General features: G+C 33.0%; 1 protein-coding gene across 7 annotated transcripts in view; it reads left to right on the top strand.

The window, feature by feature from the left end:
* HEATR5A (HEAT repeat containing 5A) overlaps nt 1-11,793 on the top strand; it is a 118,044-nt gene that overhangs the window by 30,027 nt on the left and 76,224 nt on the right. For all 7 annotated transcript variants that reach the window (XM_053889326.1, XM_053889328.1, XM_053889327.1 and 4 more), the window contains 5 exons: nt 428-583; nt 2,177-2,427; nt 4,578-4,689; nt 8,571-8,723; nt 9,710-9,809. In XM_053889326.1, coding sequence (XP_053745301.1) covers nt 428-583; nt 2,177-2,427; nt 4,578-4,689; nt 8,571-8,723; nt 9,710-9,809 — 772 coding nt within the window. The remainder of the gene's footprint in view (nt 1-427; nt 584-2,176; nt 2,428-4,577; nt 4,690-8,570; nt 8,724-9,709; nt 9,810-11,793) is intronic.

The following is an 11,793-nucleotide window of genomic DNA, read 5'->3' as shown; positions in this document are numbered from 1 at the left end:
GTCTTAAAGGCTGGTGGTAATAGTTCCTCAGAATTAATAGTCTTCCCCTAGAAGTTGATAACAGTGTTTTGAAACAATCCATGTCAGTTCCTGTACTATTTTAAGTCCACTCTGTTTATCTCGTATACCAATAAAATTGGAATATTTTTTAGTTTTCCATGAATTCTCCCTTTCAGTGCGACTTGCTGTAAGAGTAATTAAGGGCTGATGGTCAGGTTGCTTGAACTAAATTGGTTATATCGGTTCATTTCTTTCTCAATTAATGCATGTCCCCATTTTAGTATTTCAGTTAACTGCCTTAAGGGTTTCATATATGAAGAGTGGAAGTATTCATTTTTACCTTTATATTTTGTGCTCCTAACACCCACCCCCTACAATATATTTTAATAAAACATTGATGCATAGTTAGTTCTTCTGCTTCTGTCAGATGCTGTGATGAGTGACAGTAATGTGGAGACCCGGCTTGGCTCCACAGATGTAACAGCCAGCCAGCATATGCTGGTGTGTGCTCTACAAGAACTTGGAAATCTCACATACAGTCTTGGCACCACAGCTGCACCTTTGCTGCAAGATTCAAGTTCAGGTACGTGTTGTTTGTGACTCATCTGTATACCTTGTGTTTACTTTTACTCTAGACAACTTTTTTCCAGGGAAGAGAGTCTCCCTCATATAGCTCATTTATTATAGATTCTATTATAGATTTGTTAGAGATGTTTTATGAAGTGTATATAATCAAAATTAAAAAAAATAAGTACATACTTCAGCTTTTTCTTTTATAATTAAAGGTTTTTCTCTAACTCACCCCCTTAGTTTCCCTTTCTGGAGATACTTAAAATAACATGGAAAAAAGAAGCAAACCTCAATTCTTGTCTCTCATCTACAGTGAAAACTTGTATGATACAAGTAATTCACTTCCTCAAAGTTCCTTTCAAGCAGTCTCCATTTTCTTACTCTCTTGGAAAACTAATCACTTTGAGGGGCACCTGGGTGGCTCAGTCGTTAAGCGTCCTACTTCAGCTCAGGTCATGATCTTGTGGTTCATAAGTTTGAGCCCCGCATTGGGCTCTGTGCTGACAGCTCAGAGCCTGGAGCCTGCTTCAGATTCTGTGTCTCCCTCTCTTTCTGCCCTCAACCCCACTAGTGTTCTGTCTCTCAAAAATGAATAAAAACGCCAAAAAAATTTTTTTTAAGAAAATTAATCACTTTGAGAGATAATTCACATACCAAAATTTCACCCTTTTGAAGTATACAATTCAGTGGTTTTGGTATATTCACAGAGTTGTATAACTACCACCACTAATTTCTGAATGTTTTCATCACGCTAAGAAGTCCTATACCCATTAGCAGTCCCTCCCCATTTCCCTTCTCCCAGCCCCTGATAAGCACTAATCTACCTCCTATCTCTATGGATTTGCCTATTCTGGACATTTCATATAAATGAAATCATAAGAATATGTGGTCTTTTATTTAATCATTTTTAAAACTCACTTTGGATGGCTTTTGTCCTTTGACTGTGATATGTTTTTCCTGCTGACTGAAGTTTACATTATGTTTAGTTTGTAAGCTCTTATCCCATATTATTGAAGTAGTAGTCAACGTGAATTGTTACATGTTTCAGTGAAGTTGTATGTTGAATTACAGCAAATACAGACTTTTATTCTTAACTAGTAGTGGTACTCCACTGTCTTCATAATTGGTTACTAGACTACTGAGGACCTAGCAAAGCCTGTTTTATTTAACATTTTATTCTCAGGTAAGAGTGATATGGCATATAGGAAGTGTACTAATTATGTAGATAAATGTGCCAAAAGAGATTTTTTAAAACAAGGAGGATGGAGCATAATGTGACATTTCTTTTCAAGGTGTTTTTGTTATTTATTGATAATTTTTATTCCAATACCAAATGAATAGTGATCTCAAGATCAAAAAGCAGAACATTGGCTTATTTAGGAAATAAAATTTTTATTTTGTGTTTTAATTTAAACCAGTTTTCATGAGACATAGTAGTAGAAGTAATTACAAATAAAAATTATAACTATGTTGTCTTTTTTCTATTCTGGTTTGACTTTTGATAAAGGTAATATATTTTATATCCATGTGGCTGCTTATTCTTTTGACTTTTTTTGGCTAAGTGAGTTTATCTGTAGAGCTAAGTCTTTTTTTCCTGTCCTTCCAGGCATTCTTGACAGTGTCATTTCAGTTATTGTGCATCCTAGCATTTCTGTTCGGCTAGCGGCAGCTTGGTGTTTACACTGCATTGCTGTGGCATTACCTTCTTACCTAACACCTCTTTTAGACCGTTGCCTGGAACGGCTTACTGTACTTAAGTCTTCACCTGAAGCAGTGACTGGCTTTAGTTTTGCTGTGGCAGCTTTGTTGGGAGCAGTGAAACATTGTCCTTTAGGAATTCCTCATGGAAAGGGCAAGGTAATGGTTTCATTCTCCACATATGATAATGACGTTGCCAGTTTTTGCTAAAAACATCATCGTCTTGTGTATCACCCAGTCAAAGCCATGTAGGACAAATTTCTGAGCAGTCAGCTAACCTACTTAATTTTTAAATATTATCGAATAATTGCTGTGAAAAATGAAGGGATAGTAAAAAATATTTTACCCACTCTTAAACAGGAGTGCTTTCTGTGCTTTTTATTGGAAATATCTTCCTTTAGTAACAGAATTTGTTCCTGAAGGCTTTGTTTTGCTATATATTTAGCTCTGCCATAGAAGTGCATTTAAGATTGCATGTAAAAAATATAATAAAATAAAATCGCATTGTAAAGGACAAATCTTAAACTTTTTAAAGTAATTTTGTAGGCTATAGTTATAGTATTGTTGGTAATAGTATTTTAAAATTAGTAGTATTTTGAAAATAGTTAATGTTCTTAGGAATCAAGATTTTCCATATTTAAAAAAAGAGAGTTGCAGCTGTAAAATCAAGGAAGTAAAAGCCCCCTATGTTAAATTTGAATGGAAAATATTACTGTTCCCTGATAATTTTTTTCTTTTCAAAAATACTTAAATCCTCACTCTGTCCAGTGACAGGACCTAAAAGCATTGACAACCTGGTAGCAAGGAAAACCCCCAGTGCTCAGATTATGGCTCAAAACCCATTTTAGCAAAAAGGAATCAGGGCTACCTGAAGGAACGGCTTGTTCCAGATCTGGGGTAGGAAATGCACAATATAAACCTCAAATATCTTGTCATGCCAGAGAACAAGGAAGTCATCAAAGACTACTGTGTTCATTTTAAAAGAATATAGAAGGTAACTTAAGGGTCTCCTGCTGACCTAAGATGGGATAATGTGTGCACAGTAACAGTGGTTTGAATAACTAGGAATTACAAGTTATCAGAGAATGTTGTTTGACAGTGAAAGCCTTTTTAATCTAGGGCTTACACACGTATGAGTATTTTTTTAGAAATAAATCACCATTGTTGCTTGCTTTCTCACTGTCACTCTTATGTCATTATTAGTATTATATTTGCCGTTTAGGCTTTACAAAAGAACATACCATTACTTCAGAGGTTCTAAAACTATTTTGAGGATTGCCAGTACCATTTGAGTATGGTGATTGGCAACTTTGGGACGTGATATTCATTTAAATTCATTCTTTTATTATTTTAGTTATATTTGAAACTAACATATGTATCTTATTAAGCAAAGAATTGCCATTGCATGTATTTAATTAAATTTAATATCCTCAGATTTTACTAGTTTAGGCAGAAAGGATTGGTTCATTCTTGTTCTTATTGAGTGTTACCCATTGGTTATATAGGCTGCAAGTAGTCCTAAGTTAGTAGTAAGTTGGTTTGCTTTATTTATATTTTTATTCTTTTGGTTAGTTTTAAAATATACTAGCCTTCCTGTTTATAAAATTTATATGCCAGCTCATAATACTTGCTGCTTTTCTAGAGGTGTTTGGTAACAGAGATGTTTTCTCAGATAATAGATGCCTCAACATTGGCCTTTGTACTATATAAGTATGCATTATCCATAAATATGAAATATCTGGGTTTTCCTCCTTTGTTTTACAGTACTGCCAATTTCATAGACTTTTAAAATAAAACATTTTTATGAATCCCACTCTACTGTGAAACTCACTTCAATGCGAGACTATTTTGAGTACTTTTAACCTCTGTAGTATATTGCCTCTGGAAAGATTTTCAGCCACTCAGATATCAAAATAGTATGCAAATTTTTAAAAAGACAGATGCCTATGATGAAACTTTTTCTGGTAATTACAGATTTAAGGTAATTGCTTAAAACTAAAATTAACACAAATTCTAATATACCTTAACTTGAACAGTTGTACAATGTCATCATATGTGCTCTACAAAGAATTATAGGGTTGCTGTATACAACCTAATATGCCAGTATTTAACCTTAAAATTTAACAGTTTTTATAGTTTTCTCTATGATGTTGTCCTGTGGTATAGTCTACATGATTGACAGTACTTTTTCACTTTCATTTGTCATGAAGGGTTAATTTTTCAAGAGATTGTTAGTTGCTGTCATTTGTCATTAACCTATAAATTGATATGCTTTTTTTTTTTTACCTTGTTCTTCTCCATGTAAATAGATTATTATGACATTAGCAGAGGATTTGCTGTGTTCAGCTGCTCAAAACAGTCGTCTTTCAGCCCAGCGCACACAGGCTGGATGGTTGTTGATTGCTGCTCTGATGACATTAGGTAATGACGGTCTTGTGGAAGGTTTACATAATTATGACGTACTCTGTGTTTTCTGAATGTAAAGTATTGTATGATTTGAGGAGACTAATTTTTAATATATGCCAGAATTTAAGTATCTACACAAACATTTTTCTTCTGGCAGTCACCTTAGGAAGCCATATATTTATTCCATTCCTCAAAATGTTTTCAGATCTCCTTATTTGAAATTCTCTTCAAGACCAATTTATGAGCCTTGTTGGGATAAGTCAGTTCAGGCTTAACTCTGAATGACTCTGACTTTTCCAAAAATCATTCACATCCATCTTCAGGGGAAAAAAATTTCCACAATGTAAGGGTTGGCAAGAGACCATACCATAGCCTGTAAATCCAATTCTGTAATTGTTTTGAGAATTGGTAACACTAATAAGATAATTGAAGGGGATAGGGTTCATTATATTTATTAAAAATCAGCAAGTATTTTATGGTCATGACTTTTGTATTTGCATCCTATAACTTTGAAAATCAATTTTATTACTTTTTTAAAGTTGCATTTTAAATCTCTCTTTTATAATATCATTTGTTGCCAAGATATAAAACTGGCTGGATTTAACCAATAAATCATTTTGACATCTCTGAAGTAATAAGATCTAAAAGGAGCTTAAATTAGAGTACCTGGATAGCTCAGTCGGTTGTATCTGACTCTTGGTTTCAGGTCTGGTCATCATCTCATGGATTCATGAGTTTGAGCCATGTGTCAGGCTCTAAGCTCTCAGCACGGGGCTTGTTTGGGATTCTTTCTCTCTTTTTCTGTCTCTCAAAATAAATGAATAAACCTAAAAAAAAAAAAAAAAGGAATACTCCCTAAAAAAATTTTACTTTAATTTAAATTAAATTAAATTAAATTAAGCAATCATAATTGACGAACCATTTTAAATAATGTTCTTGATGATTAAAGAGATTTATTGGACTGTATCAGGGTTCAGCCTATGGGCCAAATTTGACTTGCCCTCTGTTTTATACAACCTGCGAGCTAAGAAGAGTTTTTACGTTTTTAATGGTTAAAAAAAATATTTTGTGATCATGAGAATTACATGAAAGTCAGTTTTCAGTGTACATAAAGTTTTATTAGAGCGCAACCATTATCGTATATATTGTCTGTGGCCTTTAAGCACTACAGTAGCTGAATTAAGTTATTGCCAGAGACTACGTGGTTTGCAAAGCCAAAAATGTTTACTGTCTAACCCATTACAGAAAATTAGGCCCCTGGCATAGGTCATCATTTCACCACGTGATGGGGATAATGTGGTCAAACTTTTATTTGCTTTTTACTGGGTGTTTCTTGCCTGCCATATTGATGATTTTGGTTAATTAAAGGAGAAAATAAACTACTTAATAAGTGCAATATTTCAATGAACAAAACTTTTCAGAACAAAGTAATTCCATTGGAAGACGACTACAAGAAATCCCTTCTCTTTTAAAGAGATTAGTACATCATATTTTACTGCATAATCATAGTCAACATACAAAAAAGGATTAAAATTTTAAATTGATATTTTTAATTACTGTGTTTTCTTGGGCTTTAATCTCTTGTTTTATGTATTATTATTTACCTTTATTATCAATTTTTAGAATATATTGCTAATAATCTAGCAGCTGTCAAAGGTGTCAGTGAGGTTTTTACTCTTAAGTATCATTATGAACTCATAGATTTTTATATATGTGTTTCAATCCATTGCAGTCATTATTCCTTTTGATCCTCAAATTGTCAGTGAAAGCCCCTTCAAGCTGGTTCATGTATCCTTTTGACATGAACCTGGTATTCTTTGATAACATGTTTACATTTGGCATAACAAGATGTCCCAGCTTTTACATTACATTTTCTGCTCCAGGCTTGCAACCAGTCATTTTCCAAGGAGTGTTGATTCTTTTTTGTGGGAAATGGTATGTAGACCATCTGAGTGCTTCATTAATTTTTGCCTTGAAGTTTTAACACCTTTTTTACATTTTCAGCATTTCCTTTACCATTAACAGTTTCCATCACTGTAAATATATTCACTATTCTGAACTAATGTAAGCTCAAATAGACCGCATTCAAATCGGTTCCTCAGATGTAAACTACAGCATTTTTAAAACTTTTTTTGTTACACTTCCCACTTTATCTGATACCACCTGAAATAACTTGGATTCACCTGTAGACATCTACATGGCTTATAGATCTGTGAATGATAAAGTGTGTAGTTTTTGCTAGGTACATTATTCTTGGTGTGAATAAACTCACTCTTGTTTATGTATTCTCTTTGTAATTACTATGTACTCATTTTTATTAAGTTAATTCATATATGTCTCTGAAATGACATTGTAGGAAAGAGGCACTGTTCACTACTGAATTAGTGAGATATCTTAAGGATGTAATGACAAATATATATGAAACTTGTCAACTGTGGGTATTTTCAGTGACTCTACACTTTTTTTTTGTATCTGACTAAATTTTCCCTTCAGAATTTCCTCTTTTCTCACAGCCTAGTATATGTGAATGTGTGTGTGCACATACATGTATTCACACACAAAAACCTTATGGTTACTTACTCTTAATGGCCTTATTCTGATTTCCTTTTTTATTACAATGCTTGGGGTTTTTTTTAGTACTACTTCATCAAAGAAAGCAATGAGCAAAGAGTAAAGAATTATGCTTGTTTGAATTACGCTGTAGAAGTTAGCATATGGCTTCTTCCCAAAAAGATCAGAAGAAAAATGAAGAAATTAATTCTATTTTAATCTACTATAAATCAAAAGCATAAAAAAAGATTGGCTTGCAGTTGCCCTGTCATTTTGCCTTTAGCTCATCTCTTCATATGCAAATTTTGAATGATAATTGCTTAATGTCAAACATCATATAAAGGGTTATCATGAGTCAAACACTATTTGATATATAAGCTCATATAAGCCTCAGAAAGGGTCCAGTGAAATAAATGCAATTATTACTCCATTTATAGATGAGGAAATTGAGGCACAAAAAGGTTAACTTACCCAAGTTTACACAGCTAGTAAGTTGGATGGACCAGGGTATTAACCTGGTGGTTTTCTAGAGCCCATTGTTACTAGTTCTAGGTTATGCTGCCTTACTACAGAGGAAAAACATACAGTGCACAACATGGGAATAATAAAAAAGGAATACTTATAAGATACTTTAAGATAACTCGTAATTTTAAAGAAAATAACTTTGGGAGAAAAACTGTGAGTTTGTTTTTTTGTACTAACTAGTTTTTCTTTTTTCTTAATTTGACGCTATCAAGTAAGATGATATCATTGTACGTTGCCTTTCATGACTGAGTTTATTTATGATCTCTCATTTCATAAATGTTACTGACCTGAAGTTTTTTGTTTTTTTTTTTTTTTAAAGTCCTATCAGATATATCACGTCTGATTTTTGGCCTGGAACAAGTTGCTTTCAAAAATTAGCATTACTCTCAGTATACACTGTTATTTGTTACCCAGACAGTAGCACCTTGGATTTACACGATACAGTACAGTTCTTCAAAGTACTGTGAAGTGTGCTCTATCATTTAGATCTGACAAACCCTCGGAGACAAGTAATGTAGGTAGTGTTACCTTCATTTCATAGTTAAAAAACCAAATCTACAGGTCACAGCACTAGTAAAAGAGCTGACCATAGAGCCCATACTCTACTGTTTCTTGTTTCTTCTCTCTGTAATCCACAGTACTTTAGATAGCAATTCTTTCAGAAGTAGCACATTTATTGGAAACAGAAGTTAAGAAAAGGGGCAAATTGCAGTAGTGGATTAAAATACATTTATTTGAAGAGAGAAGTGCCTGCTTATTAATTGAATTTAAAGATTAACGCTTTGGGTTTTTTTATAAGTGACAAGTTAAATAAATTACAGGTCCTGCAGTTGTCAGTCATCACCTTGCTCGAGTTCTGCTGTTGTGGAAGTGTGTCTTTCCAGTGTCTCCTAAAGATCTAGAAACAGAAAAGAGCCGAGGAGATTCATTTACATGGCAGGTAACCTTGGAAGGACGAGCTGGTGCGCTCTGTGGTAGGTCAAGTTTGGTTTGCTTTCTCCCTTTCCTTTGGCTTTTTCCCACTCTTTAACTTTTCATGTGTTTATATCTTTAATGGTGGAAATATCTACTTAGGATATTTTTGTAATTGTATATAATTAGTGATTATAACAAATGTACGATAAACCAAAGTTAGAGCTCTGATCCTTAGGATAATGCATGTTTTCTTAGATGTAATCCAACTGAGGACTGTCAAGATTGCTTTGTCTTTAGTAGGCATTCATTCCTCTTTTTAGAAATACTAGGATTGGATTTAATTAAGTACAGTTTCCATTTAGTTTTTTGTATATGAAAGTTGTACCCTCCCATAGTATATGAACCATTTAAAAATAGCATCTACCATGAATATTTGAACTAAGGAAGAAAGTATTTCTGGAAAGACATGGAAACATTGATTTTGGTTTTGTTTGTTTATTCATGGCATTTTTACCCTTAAAAAATGAAGACCGTTTTGAAATTCATCTTGAAACTCAGTCTAACTTTAAAATATTCATTTTATTTTACATATGAAGTAACTCCTTCTGAAAACTTGTGTTTCAGGTAACACCTATTAGAACCCAGTACTGTTGACTCAAATGTCATCATAGTTTTGCAGAATTAGTGTAGAACTGGCAAACTTGAGGTTCTAAGCTAATTTAGCTCAGAAGCTGAGTAAACCCCAGGAAAGCAGCATTTTGTTAACTTGGTTTTTGGTCTCCTTCAGTGATTCTAGGAACTGTTTTGTTTGTTTGTTTGTTTTTGTTTTTTGGCTTTTGGGTTTTTTTGTTTTTTGGTTTTTTTTCCAGCTTGATTAGAGGTAAAAGACTCTAGCTTCCTCTTTGTACTAGAGTTTCAAGAATTTTTTGTTTTTAGCACATTTCTTTATTCCTCTAATAAAAATTCAGAATACTGTACCATAATTGAATGCTTTTTTTCATGGTTCATTACATTCTGCCAAATAAAAATCTGTTCTATTTTTCAGCTGTCAAGAGTTTTGTTTCCCACTGTGGTGATCTCCTTACTGGGGAAGTAATTCAGCGTCTTCTTCCACCACTTCCTTGTGCTGTGGATTTGCTAACTCAGTAAGGATCTGCTATTTAGATATGATAAAATTTTTTAATAGCAGTCAGTTACTGTGGGATTGTGTTAATAGCTGTTTAGTACATTAATAAGGCCAAGTTTGTATGGTTGGTGAATGATTTTCCTTTTGCAGTGGAAGGCAAACATTTAGTTACGTGATTTTTTTTTTTTAGGCTAGGATCTTGAAAGAAAAATACATATTAAAAGGGAAGGAAAGTTACTTGGTGGATATTGTATCTTCCAAACAGTAAGATTTAACCAAGAAATTAAATATTAAGCCTGTTAACCTTTTCAGGTATGCATTTTATTGGTTTGTTAGTGCTATTCTGTGTTCATAAGAACCAGATGCTTGTTAACAGTTTTAGTTTTTTGTTGTTTTTATTTTTCATACATTCGACTTAAACATATAAGAAAACATAAAGAAAATCCAATATATGTCAAGAGCACTTGTAATTTCCAAATTAATATAATGTATAGTTTAAAGAAAGTTTTTCCAGAAAGTATTTAATGATATAAAATTTAGTGTATTACACAAAAATACATTTAAGGTCTGGCTTACAAAGCATAATGATAAAATGAACACTGTGAATCCAACACAACCTGAGGAAGGATTAGCAAATGTTTGCTGTAAAGGGCCAGATTATAAACATTATAGGCTTTGCAGGCCATACAGTCTCTGTTGCATCTACTCAACCCTGTTGTAGCTCAAAAGCTGTCCTAGATAACCTATAAATGAGTGAATGTGGCTGTGTTCCAGTAAAACTTAATTTACAAAAGCAGATGATGGGCCAGTGTTAGCTACACTTAAACTGGAACATTAGCAATACTATTGAAGTTATCTGTGACTTCCTTTCTAACACCATTCTTTACTCTTTACTTTAGAGATAATCACTATCCTGAATTTTATAGTTGTCATTCCTTTGCACTTTCAGAAAGTATATCACATATATATGCTTCCCTAAACAGTGTTTAGTTTAGTTTTGCTTGGTTTTGATCAGGCATATAGTATACTGTTTCTGAGACTTAACTTTTTTTACTCATCATGTTTCTCAACTTCGTCTATGAGTAAGTTTGTTCATTCATTTTGATTGTTATATAATATTTAATTGTGTGAGTATATAACTTATCCTAATTCTGTCAGTGAAATATCCAAATTACATATTTTCCAGAATTCTTGTATATTTATGCCAATAGTATATGTGAGTATCCTTTGCTCCAGTTCTTCACTAACATTTACTCAGACATCATTTCTAGCTTTCCAGTAGATATAAGTTGGTATCTCATTATGATTTTAATTTCTATATCTGGTTCCTAATTATTTGTCATTTTATATATTTATTATTCCGTAGTATGTCCCCTTCTAGGAAATCTGTATTCATGCATGTCTTTTATTTTTAGGTAAAATAGTTTTTTGATGAACAGACATTAACTGTCAGATTTATCAATCTTTTACTTTTTGGTTAGTACTTTCTGTCTTTTGGTTTAAAAAAATCTTCAGATTTATAAAATTACTTTCTTATATTTCTAAAATATTTAAGGTTTTGTCTTTCACATTTCATTTAAGTCTTTAATCCATGTGGAATTGATTTTTGTGTTTGGAGTGAGGTAGGGATCCAATTTCATTTTACTTTTTAATATGGATAACAGATGGTCCCATTCTTTACTAAAGAATCCACACTAGCTCCAGCAGTTGCCATTCATCTGTCATGTATTGTATTCCTGTATACATGGTCTGTTTCCATGTTCTCTGTTTTGTTCCACTGGTGTGTTTGCCCTTTTCTGAGCCAATACCACATTATCTAGTAAATTTTAGTATCTGTTAAAGCAAGCTTGTTGGCCTTATTCATCTTTAGGCATAATTTGACCCTTCTTAACACTTCTGATGGTAGCCTGTTGAAATTTAATTGGAATTACATTGAGTCTATTGATAAATTTGAAGATAATTGGTATTTTTACAATAATCAAACACATTTCCTATTATTGAGG

The sequence above is a fragment of the Panthera pardus genome, unplaced genomic scaffold (assembly GCF_024362965.1).
Source record: "Panthera pardus isolate Hobbes unplaced genomic scaffold, ASM2436296v1 HiC_scaffold_24, whole genome shotgun sequence".
NCBI classification, from domain to species: Eukaryota; Metazoa; Chordata; class Mammalia; order Carnivora; family Felidae; genus Panthera; species Panthera pardus.
Note: the sequence above shows the minus strand (reverse complement) of the source record. Positions and strands in the feature narration are given on the sequence as shown.